General features: G+C 37.0%; 1 protein-coding gene across 1 annotated transcript in view; it reads right to left on the minus strand.

Moving 5' to 3' along the window:
* LOC150110350 (uncharacterized) overlaps window positions 1-26,474 on the minus strand; it is a 163,440-nt gene that overhangs the window by 10,939 nt on the left and 126,027 nt on the right. The window contains exons 20-23 of the mRNA XM_090396379.1: window positions 25,030-25,088; window positions 22,633-22,784; window positions 3,105-3,287; window positions 380-517 (exon numbers count right to left, since the gene is read on the minus strand). Of these exons, the coding sequence (XP_090252505.1) occupies window positions 380-517; window positions 3,105-3,287; window positions 22,633-22,784; window positions 25,030-25,088 (532 nt within the window). The remainder of the gene's footprint in view (window positions 1-379; window positions 518-3,104; window positions 3,288-22,632; window positions 22,785-25,029; window positions 25,089-26,474) is intronic.

A 26,474-nucleotide genomic window follows, 5' to 3' on the forward strand; every position in this document is an offset into this window, starting at 1 on the left:
GCGTAATGCTACTTTGGTCGACTAGTGAGACGAGAAGTGAACGAAGTTTCAGCATTTTCTTCCGAATTGTTTGTTGCAACTTCGTTTTATTCGCTTGGATAAAAAAAAAAATGAAAATGTTGGATTTTATGAACTTGAGTTCGATTTAGAACGTGGCAAACACATTTCGACGAACAAAAACAAATTTCAATTGATTTTTTTTTCCAACACTAGAACGGTAAGAATGTGTTTTTGATAGAAGGAACGTACTCTATGGAGAACTTAACTCTAAATTTGGTCAATGTTTTACTATTTTTAAACAAATTTCCTATGAAACTGTGGACAAAATCAAAGCAGGTGATATTCTGAACTGCAGAGAACAAGAAATAAATAAACTTACCGATGCAACGCTTTACTTTTGGATCAGCACCATTGTCACGTGTGTGATTCGCTCTGCATCTGCACTCATACGTACCTACTAGGTTTACACAAACGGAATTTTCTTTGCAGTCGTTTTGCTCAAGACACTCATCCACATCTAATAAAGAGTATTTTAGGAGTGAGACAGAGGATTATAATCACAGCCTATTCTCTAAGACATTCAACATTAAAGCATGCTAAATATAGGATACAATTACATAAACTGAGCTGCTTTTTGCAATAGGTTATCCAATTTAAAGTGAAAATTATACACATTATTCCCTTTCATTCCCATTACGAATATTAGAATTTTTTCCTTAAGTGTCACAAAAGCTATCATATTAAATAATCATAAAAATACAATGCAACGCAGAGCTCAATGAGCTCACTGCTACATCTACACTGAATCATTAAACTCAGCTGCATGATGACAGGGAGGTAGTAGAACTGTTGCATACACTTAATAAGATTTTGTTACGGGAAGGTGGAATATCAGCACGGAGAGTAATGGAGTGCTCCGTTGAACTAACTGTGAGTTTGAGCTGGTTGTTCAGCCTTTGAACTAGCTACATAATTTGTCTCAGGTAGAGAAAATTAAACAATAGTGGAATGAATGTATGATAATCTTATTGAACAAAAATGGTGCAAGAACTGGTGTTCTAATTATCAACCTATCAATATTTCTGGATTAGTGGCGAATATCTTGGCGCAATCAAATGGAGTTCTTATACAGAGATATTGACATAGAATCTACTTTTGCAAAGAACAGCATGGGTTTACTAAGGAAAGATCATAAAAAAAAAAAAAGAATTCCATACTCCAAACATGTCTCGAACCAAAGACACAAGATGACGTCAATGACGTAACCCTACGAAAGTCCAAACATTCCATACTCTATCTTATCTCTAACCATCACCCACAATTCCATACGCAAACTATTACCCAGAATGCCACACGTGAACATAACGTGACGTCAATAATGTCACCCTGTGAAATTTCAAACATTCCCTACTCTATCTTATCTCTGACCATCATCCACAATTCCATACGCGAACAAAAACACACAACTAAACATCGGTGACACATGTTCCCTCAGGGAAATTCCAAATATTCCTTGCTCATGACATCACAGCTAATCACTTATATTATTTGTTGATGATTCAAAGATAGGTGAAGTAATCAGCAATACGACAGACATGCAGTATTTGTAGAATGATTTGAACAATTTATGAATGTGGGAATGTGAAAATGGCTATCAGTTTAATGTTAATAAATGTAAAGTTATACATTTTGGTATGGTGAGATATTCAATGACGTATTTTACTGCCTGTTCTAGATGAAACCGAGCAATTTATAAATCTTAGAGCTTCTGTAGGTAGGAAATTGACTTCAGAAAGCAATATTGCATTGATTGCTAATACAATTCAGAGGATAATTGAAATACTGAAACAAACATTATTGTAAGAATACGAAAGTCATTTCACCTCCTTACAAGGCCCTGATATGACTTCATTTAGAGTATTGTGTGCCTGACTGCACCATCTCTTGGTTTATGTGGTTAGGCAAATATAGTGAAACGTTGCAAAAGGAGAATGTTATGAATAATGTCGAGTGTGGCATGTAGATTATGAGGACAGTTTGAGAATTTTTGGACAGTAGACTAGTAAACAAGAGAAAAAGGAATGATATAATATGATGCGTACATACCTCTGAAAAGGTCATACATAATAACTGTAGATGGAAATTTTCGTATTAGGGAGTGTGGGGAAAAACGGAAGACCATCCATGGAAGATAATGTGAATGGACTCAAGAAAAGGGCGATATATCGATTTTTCTCTCATAGAGCGGCGTTCGAGTAAAATGGCTTGCCTCCAGAGGTTGTGAGGGCAAACACTGTGAACGAATTCAGGAGAATGTATAGAATATATGAGAGGTGGTACGAGTAATATGTGAGCTTCCTTGACGAGTCTCGGATTCTCTGGACATCCGTTGTATAATATTAATCATAATGTGCAGTACTGCAGTACTTGCTATCCCTTATGACTCATTACTTGCCTACACTGGCTTTCATAACCATAATTTTGGGATAACGTCTTGTATCTTATACTTAAAATTACATACCTTTCTCTGTGAAAACTGCATGTGTTCTCCTGGTCAGTTTGTCTTGCCAGGAGAACAAACCAGAAAAGAAATAGTCGATTTCCAGAGAACGTGCTACATCCTATAGAAAAGCATTTCCAGGGCTATGTTTATATGACTTTTTTGTCAACAGAATATACGGCGGCAGAACAAGTGCCCAGATTTTGGCCAACTATTTTAGAAATATCCTCTATTATGTTTCCGAATAATCGAATGATTTGTCACACACACACACACACACACACACACACACACACACACACACACACACACACACACACACACACACACACACACACACACACACACTTTAAGTATAAGATACAAGACTTGATCCCAAAATATTAACTTTATTAATTATATTAAAAAAATATTAACTCTATTAAATTTGTATAAAAGAAATAATAATTATTTAAGAGAAAAAGAATATGTTTTTAAAAGAAGGGAAAGCAATGACGGCAAGAAGGCCGCAGCATAATTTTTCGAAACAACTGAAGAGTGAAATAAATAAACAAAATAAAACTATTGCGTTTTTCATTTTTTATACTCAATTTAAACTTCTTACCTTCACAAAACTCAGCATATACATCGCTGTCATTTCTTGCATAAGAAATAGATCGATATCCTTTTTTGCAGGTACAGTTAAATTTAGGTGTTAATGACTCTTCAAAACTACATATAGTAGAACTAGAGGGACAGTAGGGTGGACGCAGGTCATCTTCACACCGGTTAGTGTCGTTGAAGTTTTCTATAATAAGAACACACGAAAAAGAGGAGAGGTAAATATGAAAGTTACATTATGAAACTTTATTGTACCGATCAGAAACAAATACATCGCTATAAATCGTTAGGCTTTCCTTTGACAATTGATTCATTGATAAACATGATTTTTTTTAACAATTATCCTATGAATTAACGAAATCTTCACTTTAGTGAGCACAGACCTAAGATAATTCGATTAATCTTAGAATAGAATAAAAAATCTTAAACGAAATTAATTTTCTCAGAAGCTCTGATTCGGCGTTTTTTACACGAGAACCATTATTTGGTGATATTGTTGTCGCATAGCTGGAATAGCTCTTCCTGGTAGAGAGAGTATTATGAATTTAACCATCGTATGTTTAAAGCAATGTATATTTTTATATTTAAAATCAGCGGAAACTTTTTTGAAGCACGAGCCTAATCTTCTCAGTGGACCCATTTCAATCTGTTGCACCATTTAGAAGGATGTGAGATGGTTTTACTCACATAACCAACAAAGATCAACTAATATATTGATGCCGTTCAGGAATAATGTCCATGTGAATTACGATGGATTGTATCTACTTTGACATAAAATAGAATCCAATCATTCATTATAGAATATATCTATAATGAATACCTAACACTTCCTAGCAGTCAAAATATTAACCACAAAGAGTACTTCACTTCACATAACTCATTGTTCTACATTATTCAATCCTTCAGCTTCCACTAGCACTGTATATTGTGGTGTGTGTGTGTGTGTGTGTGTGTGTGTGTGTGTGTGTGTGTGTGTGTGTGTGTGTGTGTGTGTGTGTGTGTGTGTGTGTGTGTGTGTGTGTGTGTGTGTGTGTGTGTGTGTGTGTGTGTGTGTGTGTGTGTGTGTGTGCGTGTGTGTGTGTGTCATTTGATGCAAGAGATTTACTCGGCTATCTGACATAACTGAAGAAACATAAATGACTAAAAGCCGAGGGATAACAAAATATAAAAAAAACTATTTATTATTTTGAAAGCACAACTACTTTCGTCGATGTAAGACTTCGTCCGGTGCATAATATGGAAGTGAAAAGGAGAAATACAAAAATATACATTACCATAGACCAACAGCTACAAATAGTCTGCGGTGCTCCAACTGCTTTGGTGACAACAGAACGCGTTATAGGGAAAGATATAGTGCGTTGCTAACTTCTCCTGCGCACGCCACACACAGTAGTCAAATCGAAACTTGCGTGTATCAGACATTACATGCGCTTGTGTGACGTAGCCAGTAAGACGCAGCGATTACCGATAATAATATTTCAAAATACTCACACGTGCGTGTTCCTATGAAGACAGGTATTTTTGTTATTAAATAGGTAATCTTTTTTTTTTTTTGATATACAGACATATACGTATTTTTTAATGATTAAACTTTAGTTCCTTGTGTTATTTCGTAAAATAATTCAAAAAGTTAAAATAATTTTTTGGAAACTCTCGGAAGTACAAAAATTTATCTAATAGTTTTTGCTCATGATTTTGTTATAACTGAATTTACAACATTCGCTAATACTATAAAAATAAATGGTTATTTAATTATTAATTCTTTTTTACTCCAGCATGAATTCAACGTCATTTCAAAAGAAAGTAGGACCAAAAATAAAAAATCGTGGATGAAGGAAGAGTGTTCAATAAAAAATAGACAAATTAGTACTTTTTGTCGAGAAAAATAACTAGGCACTATGCTTGTTTTTTTGAAAATTGTAGCAGTTTTCAAAGATTATAATTTGAAAAGACTTGGTTTGGTAGACGAGATTTGGTAGCAGAGATATGCTACCAAATTCGTTATATATCAAGGAATATTTCGTAAAGATAAAATAGAGGTATTGAAGGAAAAAATCTCTCATCTCAAAAAAAAAAGCTTTTCAAGGAAGTTACAACTGAACTATTATAAAGTATTTTCAACAACTTAACTATTATAAAAGCTAGTTATGTGGTAGCAAGTGTGATTGCAAAAAAAAAAAAAAAATCAAAGCTATTTTCTGATGGTGACTTTATTAAACAATGTATGGAAAGCTTCGCAGATATAATTTGTCCTGATAAAAAAAGCAAAAAGAAAGGATTTTTCTAAAATCAGTTTATGCCAATAAACTATAGCTAGGTGAATTAAAGAAATAGGGAAATCTGTCGAAAGAGATATGGAGAGTAAAGCTGCCAATTTCAGAATTTATGCTTTGGCGATATATGAAATACTAATGCTACAGATACGGCTCAATTTGCCATTTTTATTAGAAGTATTGATAATGAATATAATATTACAGAGGAAATGGCTTCTTTGGTGCCATTAAAAGACGCAACTAAATCTCTTTATGTGTATATGAAGCACTAAAAATTTACATTGAAACGTATTACATATCTGGTATAGCTACTGATGTGACGCACCGGCGATTGTTGGTAAAAAAGCTGGACTTATAAAGTTAATAGAAGATGATGTAATTGCTGCTGACAACTCACATTTGATGAAATACACGGCATGGTACATCAAGAACATTTATGCGCGAAAGCTTTAAAAATGAAAAATGTCATGCAAAGGGTCATCAATGTTGTGAATTTCATAAGGTCGACGGATTGAATCATCGTCAATTCCAAGGGTTTCTTAAGAGTATGGATGTTGATTATGGGGACATAATTTACTTTTCTGGAGTAAGGTGGCTAAGTCGGGGTAAAATGCTTAAAAGATTTTATGATTTGAGAAATGAAATGAAATCATTTATGGAATCAAAAGAAAAAAATTTGTACCAGAAATTGAAGATAAAGAATGGGTCGCAGATTTAGCATTTTGGGTGGAATTAACAACTCATTTAAAAGAGTTAAACATGCGTCTTCAAAGTGGAAATCAACTTATCTGTGCTATGTTTCAAAGTATAACAGCGTTTGAAATGAAACGTAAATTATGGCAAGCTCAAGTTATTGCAAATGATTTTATGAACTTCGAGGCGTTGGCTAAACACGATCCTGTGAACAGCGAAAAATATGCTGTCTTTCTTTCCCTTTTTATACAGGAATTTAAGAATAGGTTTCAAGAATTCAGAAGAAAAGTATAATTTTTTTATATATATTTACGACTCCATTTTCTGTCGACATAAATACATTACCTCCGAATTTTGAAATGGAATGTATAGAGTTGCAATCAGATATTCAACTCAAAGAAAAATTTGATCAAGTCTATTTGCTAGATTTTTATAAGACCTATTTCCTATAGAAAAATATCTTTCGCTTCGCAGTCACGCTTTATTCATGTCAACGCTTTTTGGTAGTACCTACATTTGTGAACAACTGTTTTCAAGAATGAGCATACGAAGAGTAAAGTTTCCGACGAGATCCTTGAGAGCTCACTACGAATAGCAACCACTTCCATCGAACCAGACATTAACTCATTGGTTTCACATAAACAAGTCCAAATATCTCACTAGTTTTGTGTTTATGCTGCCCTTTTTTTAATGTTATAATAAAAACTTTAAGAAATAAATGCATTTTTTTACTTATACATTAACTATATTATACATTTTATATGTGGCACAAGACAATTCCTCCTCACTCAATGTGGCCCAGGAAAGCCAAAAGGTTGGACACCCATGGTCTAGAGCAGAGGTCGGCAAAGTAGTGCCCGTGGGCGCCATGACGTCCGCAGTGAATTTTTAGTGCACCCTCAGAGAAATTATTGTCAACTGCTTTGGAACTCGCAGCGGTAATTTTGCAGCGTAGATCGCAGTATATCTGAGAGATACATTCATTACTAGTATGTGATAAAATGCAAGAAAACATAAAGAAAAAACACTGTAAATATAACACATGATGGCACAAATTCAGTAAATATTGAATCCAACATTATTTCATAGCCGAATATATAAACTACAAGAGTTTCGTGCCGAATACATAGAAACCAAAAGTTTCGTCGGATGTAAGCACAAGTAGTGCCTTATGGGCAACTCGTAGTAAAGGTGGAGCAAGTTCCGACCTCTTTCCTTAGTATTTTCCATAAATGTAAAGCACGTCTTACAGAGGTCAGCAACCTTTTAAATATGAAGAGCTCAATATAAAATTTGAAAATTACGGAGGGCTTATGATACAGTGTTACACCCTGATAACCAAGAATGTAAAAATTTCAGTTATCATGGTGTTACAAGAAAATAAAAATATAAAGTCCTATGTAAGTTTCTAATACAAAATATTTAAAGACAGAAAATATGCTTGCATCCAAGTAAAATAATTATAACAGAAATTGTTTATTTAACGAAATAATAAAGAAGGGAATCTTGTTAAAAAAAAGGATATGGAAACAAATAGGTTAAGTAAGACAACGAAGATTAGAGACAAGAATTTGTATGTGAGAGACTAGTTTAACACTTGAAAAAAGGAGATTAAAATATTCAAGTAAATTCATAACAGATCAACATCAAAAAATAACCCAATCAGCATATGCTGATGACTTCACTGTATTAGTCTGAAATGAATAAAATGACAGTAACTGAGGAAGCACACTCACCATATGCACAATCCTCAAGGACCAAATTAAATTCTGCAAAACTCACTGGCTTGTGGTCAGGTAGATGTAAGATAGAAATGATTCTCCGATCGAATGTACCTGGTCAAGTGAAGGACAAAGATACTAAGATGTGTACCATGGAACAGCAGGATATATAACACACTGAACTGGACACAGCTGCACAACCGTTTTAAACATGTGCTAGGTAAAAGGAACATCATTCGTTCCACGTCTTTACTTAGAGGAAGAGCACTAATAGTTAACCAGATGGATGCGAGTGTGTTATGGCATACCCTCAAAGTACTCACACCTCCCGAAGAATTTTTCGACCACCTTCAAAAGGCAATCAAACCTTTCCTCTGGAACAGAACACACTGGACAACATATCCTCAACTCTGCAAGCCACTCAATAAGGAGGGTCAAGGCCTGATTTCCCTTGAAAACAATTTTAGATCCTTCAGGATAATCCTCCCCCTAAGGACATTTTAGTGCAACCACACCTATGTAACCATCTTTGATTATAACACAAAATCATCCACCAGAGGACTTACTTTCCACCAGAGGACTTACACTTTCCACCATCCTCCAAGTCGCTAGTCCTGCACCATCCCCTCTTAAACTACCTCACTTTTACAGAGATGCTCTACAGTGGTGGAAAAACACAGAACTTTATCACACACTGACAGGATCAACAGAGTCAACTATACTTACAGAACGACTATTTTCGAGCAGAAACATAAGTCTCACGACTGGCCAGCCCTTTCTTTTCGCTACATGGAACTGTGCAGGAATAAGAGTCATAGGGGACCTCCTAATTCAGATCCTAAAGTGGAAAACATTCACAAGCCTACAATGAAGAACCAAAAACTGAAAAGAAATATCAATAGGTGCAAGCTGATATTACTGCAATTATAAAAGCCTATCCAGATATCGCTACACCTCAGGGAATCCGTATTCCTTCAAGAAACTTCTCGGGACCGATATATCATCTTGTACAATCTGAAACCTCACTTACAAATCTTCCTTCCAACTATAAGAAAATATACCACTTCCTCATGTAGTGTCTCCAACTTCGCCCTTCGTATATTCATCCTTAACCCTCTTATCTACAAGGCTGCATATGCCACTCAGTTTTCAGTGGGATCTTCCATATGAATCAAAGTGTGCCAAACCAGTTTCCGATATACAGTGGAGACTATGGCATAACATCTTGCCAACGCCTTCTAAGCTCTACAAATTTCAGCTAAGAGAAACAGATCTGTGTCTATTCTATGACGTTTCAGGTACCTTGCAACACACATTTCTAACCTGTCCCGTAAATAAAGTTATGATCACCTATGCCCTGAATACTGCGTCTAGCACCTGTAACTACGCACGCAGCCAAGAAGACTACTGCAATTTAGTCGACACAGAAGACAACAGACACAGAATATGCAATTTCCTCTTCATCTGAGATAAGGCCGTCATCTATAGCTTTTACCTAAAACAGACAAGAAGTAACCAGCACCCATCCATCACTGAATTTGCACAAACCTTCATCTGTATCCTTCGTCGGAAACTAAATTGCAGGCTTTCACTGGAACTTGAGTACTACAAAGAAACAAGAAATGTCGCGAAATTCATAGAGGAGTGGAATCCAACTGGTACCCTCTTCTGGATTGACGACGACAATACGCTTCATCTGAAAGATGACTCAGACTGAAACTGAACTGTAATGTTGAATTCATTTATCATATTCTCTATTATATACCAGAAAGGAACATTTTTCTTTCTCTGTAATATATATACTTATATACTTATAATATGTAAATAGTCCTTGTTACCTATCGTCTAATGTATATTTTAACAAGTTAAATAAATAAATAAAAACAAATCTATGGAGCGGGATTTGGCCAAAGATGGATAGATAGATAGACATTTTTTTAAAAGTAAACTTGATAAAATATTCATTGGAAGATAGATAACAAAAACGGACTATTTACATATTATAAGAATGTATATTATAGGGAAAAAAGGATTTTCTTTTTATATATACAACAGAAATGAAGGGTAAAAAGGTACATTAGTGGTAAGCAGCATGCGACTTTTCAGTAAGAGTCAATATTACAGTTTAGCATCACTTTTAGTTATTCTTCAGCTGAAGTGTATTGTTGTCGACATTCCAGAACAGGGTACCATTTGGATTCCACTCCTCTATGAATTTTGTGACAGTTTCTGTTAATTTGTAGTAATCAAATTCAAGTGAAAGCCAGCTTTGTAGTTTCCAACGTAGGCTACACATGAGGGTTGGTTCCGATTCAGTGATGGATGGGCTGGTTATTTCTTATATGTTTAGGTAGAAACTGTAAATGACGGCCTTAGCGCAGATGAAGAGGAAATTGCATATTTTTTGTTTGCTCTCTTCTATGTGGAGTAAATTCCAGTTGTCTTCTTGGCTGTGCGCTTAGTTACAGGTGCTAGAAGCAGTATTCAGGGAGTAGGTGATCATCTCTTTGTTTGCAGGACAGGTTAGATATGTGTGTTCCAAGGTGCCTGAAACTTCGCAGAATAGACACTGATCCGATTCCATTAGCTGAAATTTCTGGATCTTAGTAGGAGTTGGTAAGATCTTATGCCATAGCCTCCACTGTATTTCGGAATCTGGTTTGGAACACCTCGATTTATATGCAAGATCCCACTGAAAACTGGGAGGCATGTGCAGCTTAGTAAATGAGAGGGTTAAGGATGAATATAAGAAGGGAGAAGTTGGAGGCACATATATGAGGAAGTGGTATATTTTCTTGTAGTTGGAGGAAAGAATTGCATGTGAGGCTTCAGATTATGCACGATGAAAGCAGGCTCCCCCGCAGTTCCTAGAAGTACGGATTCACGGAGTTGTAGCGATATCTGGATAGGGTTTTCTAATAGCAGTTGGTATTGCAATAGTTGGTATTGCTTTTCAGTTTTTGGGTTCTTCATTTGTAGTCTTGTGAATGTTTTCCACTTTAGGATCTGGGCCAGGAGGTCACCTATGATACTTATTCCTCCAGTTCCATGTAGGGAAAAGAAAGGGCTGCCAGTTGTGAGACTTGCTATGCTTCTGTTCGAAAACAGTGGTTCTGATAGTGCAGATGACTCTGTTGATCCTGTCAGTGTGTGATGAAGTTCTGGCTTTTTCCACCGCTGTAGAGTATCTTTGTAAAAATGAGGTAGTTCAAGAGAAGATGGTGCAGAAATTGCCATTCGGAGGATTGTGGAAAGTGTAAGTCCTCTGGTGGATGATTTGGTGAAATAATCGAAGGTGGTTCCCATACGTATGATTGCAATGAAGTGTCTTTATGAGGAGGATTATCCTGAAGGATCTAATCTTGTTTTCAAGGGAAATCAGGACTTGACCTCCCTTACTGAGTGGCACGCAGAGTTGACGGTATGTTGTCCAGTGAGTTTTGTTCCAGAGGAAACGTTTGATTGCCTTTTGAATTTGGTCGAGAAATGCTTCAGGAGGTTTGAGTACATTGAGGATATGACATAACACACTCGCATCCAACTGGTTAACTATTAGTACTCTTCCTCTAAGTGAAAACCTGGAACGTATGATGTTCCATTTATCTAGCACCTGTGTAAAACTGTTGTGCAGCTGTGTCCAGTTCAGTGTAGTATATATCCTGCTGTTCCGTGGTACACACCTAAGTATCTTTGTCCTTCACTTGACCAGGTGTATTCGATCGGAGAATCATTTCAACCTTCCATCTTCGTGACTACAAGCCAGTGGTTTTTAAAGAATCTAATTTGGCCCCTGAGTCTTGTGCATGTAGTCAGTGTGCTTCCTCGGTTACTGTCATTTCTTATTCATTTCAGGTTATTACAGTGATATCATCGGCATATACTGATTGGGTTATTTTTTTATGTGGATCTCTTATGCTGGTTCTTTTGGAGATGATGGTGTCGTGTACTCTTTTTAAGAAGGGTTCTATGGCCAGGGTGTATAATTGTCCAGAGAGAGAACATCCTTGCCTGATTTCTCGAGAATATGACAAAGTGCGAGTGAGCCTGTTGTTGATTTTTAAACAGAAATATGCATTTCTGTATAGCAATTGCACTGTTTCAATAATGAGAGGACCATAGCCAAATGCTTTATGACTTCATAAAGGAACTCGTGCTCTACCCAGTCGAAAGCCTTCTCCTGATCAAGGCTGACGAGTGTCAGGTTGTCATGTTGGTTGTTCGTGATGTGGATGACATCTCTTATTAAATGGAGGTTTCATGTATTGATCTTCCTGGGACAGAGTACGGTGGATGTTCGCCAATAACTTCGGGAAGTCTTGCCTTTATTCGGTTTGCTATAACTTCGGATATGATTTTGCAATCGGCATTAATCAGGGAGTTTGGACGCCAGTCTCAGATATCCGAGTGCACTCCCTTCTTCGGTATAAATCGCGCTAATGAGGTTGTGGTAGATTATGGGATCCCGTTAAGGTAGGCTTCTTGCAGTGTTTTGAGGAGAAGTGGTCCGAGCTGATTCCAGAAAACTTGGAAAAACTCTGACGTGAGACCATCAAGACCGGAAGATTTGTTCTTTGACAAGGATGTGCATGCAGTTTTCAGCTCATCTAGCGTGATTTTGTTTTCTAAGTGGTTCCGGTCTGTTGCAGAGATTTTTTGTTTCTTTCAGTATTTCGTGAATGGCATGATGGGATGTTCGTGTGGAGCTGAATGCAGTATGCATTCTAGTAGTATTTTAGGATTTCAGAAGTGATTTTACTTGGATCTTCTGTGATGCTGCCATCTTGAAGTCTGGTAGCTGAAATGGAGTTTGCTGCCTGGCATTTTTTTTTCAAAAGAGAAAAAATATTTTGTGGGGGCATCTGATAGATTTTATTTGTGTATGCTGCGATCTAAGTAGGGCACCTGTAGCCGCTAATTCTGCGTGTATTTGCATCGCTTGGCAGGCAGAATGATATTTAGGGTTTTCTTCTGGGAGATACTTGAGCTGTTCTTCAAGTTGTCGGATCCTAATATTCCTCTGTTGATTTTTATGGTCACTGTAGATCTGCGTAATTGATTTTATTTGGGATTTTACGTGGGGCCACCATATTTTCATTGGTTCTGTATCCACGTTCGAGTGAGTGAGACTGGTTATTAAAGCTTGAGTGTTTCTTATATAATCTGAATCTTTCAGGAGGGTGTTGAAGATCTAATAAGCACTTCCTCAATTGGATGCTTCCAAAGATAAAGACATTTGCAGCATTACGAAACAATGATCTGAGATGTAGGAAGGAAAGTGTGAGATGTTTCTAACTAGAGGAACAGTGTTTTTGGAAATGTAGTATCTGTCCTGTCGTGCTTGGTAGAGTGATCTGTTAGTTGCTGTGATTGCTGACCTCCATGTGTAGGACTTCTTATCTGGATGTTGATGCCGAAAGACGTCAATGAGTTCGTTATTGTTTATCAATATTTGAAGTTGGTTTATTAATGAGCAACGATGTTCAGTACGTCGAAGTCTCTCTTTTTCTTGGTCAACAGTGCAATTAAATTCCCCAGATATTATGTGTTCTTGGTAAATGCTGGCAAGATGGTTTTGAATGAAATCAAAGATTTGTGATGCCATAGACTCCTGCTCTGGTATGTAGATATTGAAGACATACAGGGTATTATGGTTGGGTACTTTTATGGGAGCATATAAGGCATATCCTGGAATATCAGAAATCATTTTAAGTTTGTAGGGAGATTGATGATGTACACCTTAGCTGACTCCATGATTTTGTTGGGTTGCAGAGTGATGTAGGTCATAAGGCCACTCTGTCCATCTTCCAGATAATTTGGACGATGACTTTATATTTATTTCCTGCAGAAGTCATAGGTCTATGTGGTGTTTTCGTACATGGTCAAGGGAAATTCTGTTGCGAAAAGCAGAGGCACATCCTCTTGCATTGAGAGATAAAAGGTTCAAAGACATTATGTTTATGAAAGTTTAATTGTAGGTTGAATCTAATATTGGTCCTGGTATTGTGTTTGTAGCTGATTAGTAGATTCGCTTACTTCTGTTAACCTATGCTCTGCCATTTTGCATTTTAATTGTGAGTGTAGATCCTGAAGTTGAGGAATTAGTTCTGGGATTATTGTGGTGTATTTAAGGGTTATACTTAATTTGTGAGAGGAGCTTGCAGTTTCTGTATGAATGATGACAGCTGCTCTATCATTAGGGTACAGTCAGTGTGAGGAAGTCCTCCCTCAGCTTCTTTCCCTTCTATGTCGTCACGTAGGAGTACAGTTTCATGATCGTCTGGAAACTCTCTTTCTCCTTGGTTGGCTTCAGGTGATGAAAGGCCATTTTGAATAGTTTCTTCTATCGGATGAGGTTTTGTAGTCGGAGGCTGGGCTGCTCATTCTGTTTGTTTTATCCGGGGATTGCTTTTAATTTGTTCATCCGAGTCATCTCTGTTGTGTGAATCCATGATTTCATCCTGTATGTGCTGTGAGACTTCGTTATCAGAGCTTTGGATCTCATTATTCGACTGAACCTCGTCTTTTCCAGTTCGGGATTTTCTTGGTTCTGAAATTCGTGATTGGGAGAGAATTTTTGGTTTACTTTTCCTATGCTTGGATTTTCTTCGCGTACGACGTTTTTCTGTTCAACTGATTTCGTAATCTACGATGGGATATTTGTTGATGAGTCCTCGGTAATATAAGGACCTTGTTTCCTAATGTGACCATTTACATGACAGAAGAACTGTGATGTGTAAGATAAGTAGAAAATGTAGGTTATCCCATTTATATCCGTGTTGATAAATTTTAGGAGGTCGTATAGTGCGGCGTTGTTTGGAAAGTGCATTAATGCCTGTTTTCGAAAGCTTTTAACATGGGCGAACTCGGGTTTTTTCTTGGCTTCGGACAATGTACGTATTTTTCCTGTGACAGAACTGTATCTTGATAACATGGATCTGATGGGTTGATGAGGAATTCCTGGTAGAACATTTGATACTGTTACTTTTGTCGGGTCCAGTGCTATTGGGACTGCTTCAAAGTGATAATCGCCGATATAGACGACTTTTTGCTGTACCGTTTGTGCCCATGTGATATGGCTGAATTTTCGTTGGAAAAAAATTGCCAGGTAGAAAACTCCATTTCTGCTATCAGACTTCAAGATGGCAGCATCACAGAAGATCCAAGTAAAATCACCTCTGAAATCCTACAATACTATAAAAATGCATATAGCTCTACCGGAATATTCCATCATGCCATTGAAAAAATACTGAAAGAAACAAAAAAATCTCTGCAACAGATCGGAACCACATAGGAAACAAAATCACACTAGATGAACTGAAAACGGTATGCATATCCTTGCTAAAGAACAAATCCCATGGCCTTGATGTTCTCACGTTAGAATTTTTCCAGTTCTTCTGGAATCAACTCGGACCACTGCTCCTCAAAATACTACAAGAAGCTTACCTCAATGTGCTGCCACAATCCGTCACGACGTCAGTAGCACGACTGATACCAAAGAAGGAAGACCACAGGTTTATTCGAAACTAGCGTACAATCTCCCTGATTGATACCGATTGAAAAGAAATCGTTTCCAAAGTTACTGCAAACCGAATAAAGCCCGAGGTCATTGGCCAACGTCAAACGTACTCTGTCCCAGGAAGTTCAATACATGATAACCTCCATTTAATAAGAGATCTCATCCACATCACAAACACAAAGCATGAAAACATAGTACTCGTCAGCCTTGATCAGGAGAAGGCTTTCGAAAATTAGAGCACGACTACCTATGAAGTCCTAACAGCATTTGGCTATGGTCCTCTCATCATTGAAACAGCGAAATTGCTATAAGAAATGCACACTTTTGTTTAAAAAATGAACATCAGGCTCACTCGCACTTTGTCATACTCTCGAAGGATCAAGCAAGGATGCCTCTCTCTGGGCAATTATACACCCTGGGCATAGAACCCTTCTTAAAAAGAGTACACGACACCATCATCTCCAAACGACCCAGTATAACAGATCCACATAAAAAAAATAACCCTATCAGCATATGCCGATGAAGTCACTGTATTAGTCCCAAATGAATAAGAAATGACAGTAACTGAGTAAGCACACTGACTATATGCACAATCATCAGGGGCCAAATTAAGTTCTGAAAAACCCACTGGCTTGTGGTCAGGCAAGTGGAAGGTTAGAAATGATTCTCCGATCGAATGTACCTGGTCAAGTGAAGGACAAAGTTACTTAGGTGTGCACACCGGCAACACTAAATTATATAACACATTGAACTAGACACAGCTGCAAAACCCTTTTAAACAGGTGGAAGAGCATTTGTTTCATGTCTTCACTTAGAGGAAGAGTACTGATAGTTACCCAGATGACTGCGAGTGGTTATGGGATACCATCAAAGTACTCACATCCCCTGGGAAATTTCTCAACCACATTGAAAAGGCAATCAAACGTTTCCTCTGGAACAATACTAACTGTACGACATACTCTGAACTCTGCAAGCCACTTAATATCGGAGTTCAAAGCCTGATTTCCTTTCACAACAAGATCACATTCTTCAGGATTATCCTACTAGTAAAGACACTTCAGTGAATCGTGCTTACGTAACTACCTTCGATTACATCACAAAATCATCCACGAGAGGACGTACAACTTACGTAATCCTCCGAGTGGCCAGTTTTGCAACTTCTCCTCATAAACTACCTCATTTTTACAAAGATTCTCTACAGCGGTAGAAAAATGCGAAACTTCATCAGACACTAACAGGATCAACAGAGTGAGATGTACTAACAGAACTACTGTTTTCGAAGATAAACATAACAAGTCTCTCAACTGGCCAGTCGTTCCTTTTCCCTAAATGGAACTGGGAAAGAATAAGAATCATTGGGAACATCCTGAACCTGACGCTAAATTGGAAAACATCAACATGTCTACCATTGAAAAATTCAAATATTGAAAAGCAATATGAAATGATGCAAGTTCTGTTATAAAAACCTTCCCAGATATCGCAACGCCTTAGGCAATCCGTATTTCTTCCAGAAACTGCGGGGAGCCTACCTTTCATCTTGCATCATCTGAAGCCTCACATGCAATTCTTTCCTCCAACTACAAGAAAATATACCACTTCCTTATATTTGTACCTCAAACCTCTCCCTTCGTGTACTGATCATTAACCCTCTCATTTACAAAGCTGCACATGCCTCCCATCTTTCAGTGATATCATCCATATAAATCGAGGTTTGCCAAACCAGATTCCGAAATACAGTGGAGGCTATGGCATAAGATCTTACCAACTCCTACTAAGATCCAGAAATTTCAGCTAATGGAATCGGATCAGTGTCTATTCTGCGAAGTTTCAGGCACCTTGGAACACACATATCTAACCTGTCCTGCAAACAAAGCGATGATCACCTACTCCCTGAATACTGCTTCTAGCACCTGTAACTAAGCACACAGCCAAGAAGACAACTGGAATTTACTCCACATAGAAGAGAGCAAACAAAAAATATGCAATTTCCTCTTCATCTGCGCTAAGGCCGTCATTTACAGTTTCTACCTAAACATATAAGAAATAACCAGCCCATCCATCACTGAATCGGAACCAACCCTCATGTGTAGCCTACGTTGGAAACTACAAAGCTGGCTTTCACTTGAATTTGATTACTACAAATTAACAGAAACTGTCACAAAATTCATAGAGGAGTGGAATCCAAATGGTACCCTGTTCTGGAATGCGACAACAATACACTTCAGCTGAAGAATAACTAAAAGTGATGCTAAACTGTAATATTGACTCTTCCTGAAAAGTCACATGTTGCTTACCACTAATGTACCTTTTTGCCCTTCATTTTTGTTGCATATATAAAAAGAAAATCCTTTTTTCCCTATAATATACATTCTTGTAATATGTAAATAGTCCGTTTTTGTTATCTATCTTCCAATGAATATTTTATCAAGTTTACTTTTAAAAAAATGTCTATCTATCTATCCATCTTTGGCCAAATCCCGCTCCATAGATTTGTTTTTATTTATTTATTTAACTTGTTAAAATATACATTAGACGATAGGTAACAAGGACTATTTACATATTATAAGTATATAAGTATATATATTACAGAGAAAGAAAAATGTTCCTTTCTGGTATATAATAGAGAATATGATAAATGAATTCAACATTACAGTTCAGTTTCAGTCTGAGTCATCTTTCAGATGAAGCGTATTGTCGTCGTCAATCCAGAAGAGGGTACCAGTTGGATTCCACTCCTCTATGAATTTCGCGACATTTCTTGTTTCTTTGTAGTACTCAAGTTCCAGTGAAAGCCTGCAATTTAGTTTCCGACGATAGTCCACTTTTCAGCATAGAAATGACATCATCCCTCCACAAAGAAAGGGGAAGAAAGATTTTTAGGCTTAACAGTGCGAATATTAATTAGCTGTCACTCTCATGTAAATAGAAAATATTTTCCTATATAACTGTTATGTTCTTCCACATGCATGTCAGATCTTATGTTCTTATACTGTATCATTTCAAATAACTGTTAATGGTTTAAATTTTAAAAAAAATGTAATTCACCTTATAACTGACATTTCGATGTAACATACCTGAACAACAGTATGAGCAGAGCATGTAAACTCTCTGCCTGACTGCAGAGAACCAAAAACAAGTTATCCTGCACATAAGATTGTTATGTTTACAATAATAATAATAATAATAATAACAATAATAATAATGTAAAATACCAAGCTATTTTACACCTGGTTTTACCTCATTTCCCAAGTAAGCAAACAGACAAACAAGTCAATTTTGCGCCTGCACGTATTGGAAGTCTAGCTGACCCTCAAAGTAGTGCAAGATATATATATATATATATATTAGGATAACCAAGTAATTTTATAAGCTTGGTTTTTTTACTCCGAATCCCAAGTATGCAAACAATTATGTTTACGCCTGAAGCAAAGTTCAAGTCTAAAGATGGTACAACACCTGGGCAACTCATTGTAAAGGTGGGTAAAGCTCTGATCACTATTCTTAGTATTTTCCCACAATGTAAAGCACATCTCACTAAAAGATGTATACTTTAATGCATTATGAGTGGGGTCACTACCCAGACCGGTTTCAACCTTTTTTCAGGTCTCCTCAGTGAGTAGCTAGACCCTAAATATCAAGGTTTTAGTAATACAGAGCCTTATCAACTTTATCTATATCTCCTCCAGAGTTTCTTATTAAAAATAAAAACACCTTGTTGCAACTTCTATAGGTTAAGTTCATTCTATTAAGATGCTGTATGCCAAAGCACACTTTTGCATGTAAATAAACAATAGACTTACAATAACTATACCATACAGCAGAGGTATTAATCAAGACTGTCCACTTTAAGGTCCCCTTTACACAATTTGCCATTGAGCCTTTATTGTGTAGACTAAGCATGCTACCTAGGGCATCCCGTCCTAAACTTTCCTACCAAACCATAACCCTTACAGCATATGCTGATGATGTTGCAATTATAGCCCGTAACAAAGAGGATTTCCATAACATACAAACGGTATACCAACAACACCAAGCAGCCCCAGGAGTCAAACTAAACGCACACTAAACCACAGGACTGTGGTGAGGCAAATGGAAAACCCGAACCGATTCTCCAATGTCTGGACACTGATCCGCATATGGAATCAAATACCTAGGGATTTACCTAGGAAACACGCCCGCTTATGTGGATAAAAAGTGGGAGACACTAAATAAACAGTTCAGGCAGGTACTAGGAAAGTGGGCATCAATACGAGCCTCTGCCTCCAGAAGACGGAGAACAATAATTGTCAACCAAATAGCCACCAGTGTCCTTTGGCATGCACTAAACTCTCACGCCACCAGTGAAACTCACCAAACAAATAAATTCAACCATCTATCGATTCGTATGGAACAAAACAAACTGGCTCTCCTACTCCACGCTATGAATTTCTCTCAAAGATAGAGGACAAAACTTGACTTCCATTGACAACAGGATAACAACGTTCCGCACTCGATTTCTCGTTAATGCCCAACAACAGGAAATAGCCCACAAATGCACCGCTGAATATATTTTCACCTCTGCCACTAGAGGTCTCTCTCTCTCTCTCTCTCTCTCCCCCTCCACATGCATCTAACAAACTTGTACAAAGATGTCTTTCGAAGATGGAAGAAGCTAAACCACCAGCACACAGTAAAGACAGCATCCCTTCCTGAAATCCTCATGGAACCCATCTTCCATAACACGATGGTAAGAAACCGGATCACTCAAAAAGAGATTTCCTTTCTTCCATGGAGCTGGCGAGGCGTGAGGATCTTGGGTGACATTCTGTCTATGAGCATCACCTGGCACTTTTAAATATCCCTTGAAAACCGGGAATACGGGAATCAGGCTGAGCAGATACACACTGTAAAGGCCGCTTTCAAGCAGCTATGCCTGATAGCCTAACGGAAGAGTGGCTTAATCCTTCTAACTCAGAAGATCCGGTGCCTATCTTTCTGATAAAAACTAATAATTCAAGTGAGAAATTTACACCCAGCAATACTAACAAAATCTATGGCACTCTAACAGAACAGCCCAACCAAAGCACTGTATTGGAAAATCTTGCATCATCCCACCAAACACCATTTCAATGGGACCTACCATATTCCACAAGGGCCATCAAACCCGACGCAGATATTGAGTGCAGAATGTTGCACAATGTATTACCCACTCCAACTATATGACAAAAATTTAACTCAGATGTCTCAGATAAATGCCTGTTCTGCTACCGAATAGGAACAATCCAGCACATCTACTTGGAATGCTCAGTCAACACCCAATTAATCAGTTTCTCCCGGGAAACGGCAGCTCTCTCACCTGTGGTAGTCTTCATACAGAAGTGGAGTATTTCAATCTCGTCCATGCAAAGTCAAATAATCATTCATTCTGCAACTACCTCTTCATCACTGCGAAAGCAGTAATATACAGCTTCTACCTCAGACATACAAGACCAGACAGCACAGCAACTTCACAGAGAGAGGCAGCTGACTATCTCCTTGCAGCCTTCAAACAAATGGTGAGAAGTTGGATCCTACACGAGCATCACCACCACAGGCAAAACAACCCTTAGATCTTTTCCACCAAGGCTGGAATCCACGGAATCACGGGCGACTGTATCATAGTCCACTTTCCAGCATAGAAGTGACATCATCCCCCTCCCTCTCGCAAAGAAAGGTTTTTGTGATATACTGTCATAAATAGATGATATTTTCCTATAGTAAGTGTTATGTTCTTCCACATACATATCAGATTTTATGGTCTTATACAGTATCATATCATATATATATACTTGTATTTATAGGCATGCGTAATTTGCATTATGTGCAGTCTGTTGATTTGTAAATCAATTTCTATGGGATACTTGGGATTTTCTTGCAAGAGTGCACATTACATCTAATATTCATCTTTGGAGACATTGTTGAAAATAAATTATTCATGGAAAAGTTTTGTGCCGTTAATATTGTCAAGCAGTACATTTCCATACGTGTTATCCTTTTGTAGTAGGCTTAGGAAACCTTTGAATACGAGTGTTCCTTTGAAATGTATACGGTGTTTCTAAATGTTTCGTTAAACTATTAATAGTTGTTCCACTGCTGATTTTGATAACAAAATGGCCATATAAATACAGAAAGTTGAAACACTTTCCTACAAAGATATACGCAGTGTGATGTGACATTTTGCATCATATCTTACCCACTGGGAAAGCAAAAAGGTTTGGTATTCCAATAATATTGTGCTGTATGTATAGTAAATGATCGAGGAAAGCTACTACCCCTGCTATATCACACAGAAAATGTTAGGAATGCGCTCCTGAGAAAGAATACATGCCAGCGTCGACTATGCTATTGCTGTATATGCTCGATCAATCTTCAAGTAGTCTGCATGGTCGTATAATCTTCCAAGATCCTTCGACGTAGAGCCTGTTTTTTAAGCACCGGTCTTGCATAGCGTTGTCTCCAGATATCGGGAGATCGAGGCTTCCATTCAACTGCCATTCTGGCTAATTGTTCTACCATCGGAATCGATGATAGAACAATTAGCCAGAATTTGGAGAAACATTATTATAACACCAAGCCTAGAAGGAAATATTATTGTTGCTGTCCATTTTAACATGCGACTATATCGATTTATTTCTAGATATGCTAAGTCAGTACGTAGCGAATCATAAAAAATGCAATGTAAATTCTTCGATTATAAGTAATTAGTCTGCAGAATTTTAGAGAAGAATATACATTTCAAGGTTTGGTTTACAACTAATAGTCTTCCCAAATAAATAAGAATCGTCTCTAAAGCAGAACTTTATAAAAATCAGGCAACTTTATGGTAACCCTTCATAAATTTTCACAGAGCGTAGTGCCAGGATAGAAGCTATAAAACACTGGTTAATTTTTTTCTTCCGAATTTAATTGTATAACAGCCTGGTGCATATGAGCTTTATATGCTGACGAGTTAGCCACTTAACAATTGTTCACTGGTCAATGGACAAAACAGTAAAGAGGGTCTAAGACGTGACACATATTTTGTTCTAACGATTCTGATTTCATTTTTAAGAAAAAACGTAGGCTTTTGAATGTTTTCAGCATTGTATCCTTAATTTCTACTAAATAATTATAAAAAAGGAAACTATAAAACTTGCTTCTTATTTATGATGTCGGCAATGATTTAATTAGCAGATATATGGAACATAAATTAAATTGTTAGTTTTGTTAACTATACATTAATATTCTCAATAAAAAGAATGTTGAAAGCATAATATCTATTTTTATGACTTATATTCTATATATAGTTTTATTCTAAATAAATGAACCCACCAGAATTCAGCGATTTTTCATCGAGTGCAAGAGTCGGATAGATAACACATTCTCCACCGGAGCTACCTGAGCATGTCTCTTTCAGCAGTTTTAATTCTGCTAAAGCTGATTTGTTAAACTGGACTTCAACCGTACATTTTCTGTCTGAAGTGCTGAAACAGTAAGGTAATAAACACCATTGGAATAATGCAGTTTATTTATGTGAATACAGAAACAAGCATTCTTAAACTCATAAAGGAGTAGTCAGACTTAAGTTTACTTTTTCTACATTTAATTAGTTAATTCAAAGTCTTGCAGCGGAGACATCATCTTAATCACATGACATTCTAATCTTTAGGTTTAACTGAAAAAAGTGATGAAAAGTAAATCAAATTTAAAGTCATATAGGTACAAAGAAATATTTATAATTTGGCATGTAAGTATCTGTATGTTTGTTAAAATATATACTAATGTGCCTTGAGAGAGAGCAGTTCTGGTATTCTCAAATAGCTTTCTTCATTTGTTATATGAATTGATTTTCGACTTAGCAATTGCCTTACAGTGATGTCAAATGCCTAGCTTTTCCCGTCCACAAAACACATCACCCGGTATGTACATTGCCACCATATATTTCTATACTGTACATGCAACGTTGGGGTTACTTAGATACAGGTACTACCATTCGAGCACCAAAATTGTATTGGCCTAATCGACACCTTACTCGATGGCACTGAACACAAACCTCGCCTCTTCTCATCACAACCTCCAAGTGTATTCAGCTGCTTGACGCTCATCCTATACGGGCGCTAAACGTCTAGGATACATCACTGCTCCTTTATACAACAAAATCAGATAAAAATTGAACGATCATCTATTACTTATCTTCTAAAGCCTGGGAATTGAATGGACAAATATTTCCATGGAAATATTTCGGAACATCAGAACATTCCCGAGAGAGAGAGAGAGAGAGAGAGAGAGAGAGTTCCTTCTCCTTTGAATTCCAGTGGATTTGTGAGTTTTTTTTAGTATATACATTTAGATAGTCGTTAATTTCGTAATTCTGTAATTACTATTTTTGTTTTAATTGTCTTCGTAGAATCTTTACACTTCCGCTAATAAGCTCTGTGTCTTTGAATTCCAGTGGCCGATACATGGTAAATGATTTAGGCAATAGATGCATTTCATTCCACCACCACAAACCCTCTACTTTGTGGAGTAACGAAATGTCTTGAACACTAACGTGCTACACAATACCAATCTGTCTTATGTGAGTTGCAGATAAAAAGAATAAAAACAGTTTCATACTATTGCTATTCTAAATCACAAGATCATATTGACTGTTTTGCCCACCGCTCACTTGGCCAATTGAATGAGGGAATAGTTCCTACTTTCACGTCAGTTGCAAGCCATACTGAAAGAGTTGTGTGGTTCGTTTTCTATTTCTGGTGTGGATTTGTTTCGTGGAATAAGAGTTCAGTATGGAAAAGGAATCTAAGTCTTGGAAAATATTAATGGAAAGTGCTTCCTCATACCAGAAGAGTCCTTACGTTACTTCGATCTTTTCTCTGAACTGAAAGAGCTCCGTGGAAGACCTTATCTCCAATGAGATTTCTACCAAAGTGATCCAAATCATTAAACGCATCAGGAAAAAGAAAATAAAAAGTTGGTTGGCAAGAACACAAGACCTCTAAATGTTAACCAGCAGTGACAAAGAAGAATTAAGATTATGATGAAGACCGGAAGATGTATTTTGTTAAATAATTGTTTTGTCACCGAGAAGAGTACAGTGCGCAGAAATGACTGTGCGCAGTATTTGACATGAGGACAACTATACCTTGCCGTGACAGTCCTGCAAACTGCCATTTGACGATTGAGGGCAATTTGGTAGATTGACGGATTATTGTAATCCTGAATTATTCGATCACATTAACAAGCTCTGACCATAGGGCTTCAAGGAGTTGGGTGTTTTCTGATTGCCGAATAATTTTCAAAGCATTCTCTCTGTTATTCTTGAACACCTTCGGTAGATTGGAAGTTTTATTCTGGTGCGCCTGACTCTGACACTTATGCCACACTCAGATCACAGTTGTTGCGTCATTGGCCCTTACTAATGCAACCATTCAACTGCAATTGGCATTTTTTACTTTATATAGCTTGGAAAGGATATGTTGCTCTCTTTCAGAAGAATAACGACTCTATTGATTACACAGGCGCACTTAATAAACTGGCGATTTCTTATACACACCTATATACAGAGCTAATAGAAATTGTTAATCTTAATCGTTTTCAATTATTTTTAAGACTAATACTTTGTTTATCTGCTCATTAATATCTGATACCATGAGAACAATTAATTTTAGGAATTTAACAAGTTATGGAATTGAATACAGTTTAACTAAAATATATGTAAAGCCTTACTTGCAGAACAAGACGTTAATTAAAGTAGGCTCGCCAATTTCCAAATGGTTCTGTAGTATCTGAAAGAGAACACAAACAAAAAAAATTACTGACATTATTGTGTGCATGAAACAACACAAAAATATTATGAATCAGTGTAACTCAGTAAGCAAATATCTGTGAATAACATAAAAGAAAATTCTAGGGGAAAAAGGGAATTAAGTTTCGGAAGAGCTATTCTGGATTAGTCTGATTTTGAATAGAAAGCCACGTGTTACATCAGCAATAGTTTGTTAAGAAGGTTTCGGTAGGAATTCAGAGATTAATTCTTTAAGGGAAAGGAATTAAGTGAGAATAATAACAATTCGTATTAGATATGTGTAAAGTACGTGACAGTTCAGAGATAGAGGTTGCTCTATCGCATTTATACTAATATAATATCTTAAACAATATGAGAAATCTTCGAGGACTTGAAGTAAAGTATAATACGAATCCCTAAAACAATAACAATAACCACTACCACGAACACCAAATACTCTCTCTCTCTCTCTCTCTCTCTCACACACACACACAACACACACACACACACACACACACACAAAGAAAAAATATCTCAAAACTGGAGTTCCTACTTTTGATTTACCTTTTTTACCTTTTACGCTGAATACATGCATTTCAAAGTATTTTGACTACCGTTCCAATAATTCCCTTCAACTCTTGTTGCAAAAACGCCCCCTACGTAGCTAAGAATGGACTGAATATTGCAGGACGTATGCTGTACAATGTTATGAGGATTACTTTCTTACGTCTTTGAATGTTTGGGATGGACGATTCACAGATCGGATCTCTAGTCGACACCTTTTTTTGTCGACTCTGATCTATCTCATCTGATCTCTGATGACAGGTCTAATCTATTGGAGACCTAATAAACATAGATTGTGCTATGACTTTGCAAAGCATTTGTCATGACTCCAAGAGTTTCAAAGAAATATATGCTATACCAAATCCTCCTGCCTGATGGCGCTGGCCCATGTACACACTGACCTACTGTACACACCGTAAAGTTGGAAAAGAGATTTATCTTTATCTGAAAAGGCAACTTTTTTTGATCTTCAATGGTCCAGTGACGTCTATCAAATGCAAGAATTAGACGTAGTTGTCGATGGCTTTATTCTTTGTGTAATGGTTGAGAGACAGGATTACTAGGCTTTCTGTCAGGCATAAAGACAGAAAGCCTAACGTTTACAGTTCTTTACCATTTTAATAAATTTTATATTTAAAAATACTTGTTTGAGATTATTGTGAGGGTTTGAATAACTAAAGAGGAATAAAGCTAAGGATGAACCAGCTGTAACATACTGGGTTTGTAAGAACATATTAGTACAGTTTCTGAGAAAACGAATAGTAATAAGCAGAAAGCCAAGAATAATAATTTCATTTCTACGAAAATGTTATCATGATGCTCG

This window comes from Typopeltis vanoorti, chromosome 1 (genome assembly GCF_054136105.1).
Source record: "Typopeltis vanoorti isolate ZY-2024b chromosome 1, IOZ_Tvanoo_1.0, whole genome shotgun sequence".
NCBI classification, from domain to species: domain Eukaryota; kingdom Metazoa; phylum Arthropoda; class Arachnida; order Uropygi; family Thelyphonidae; genus Typopeltis; species Typopeltis vanoorti.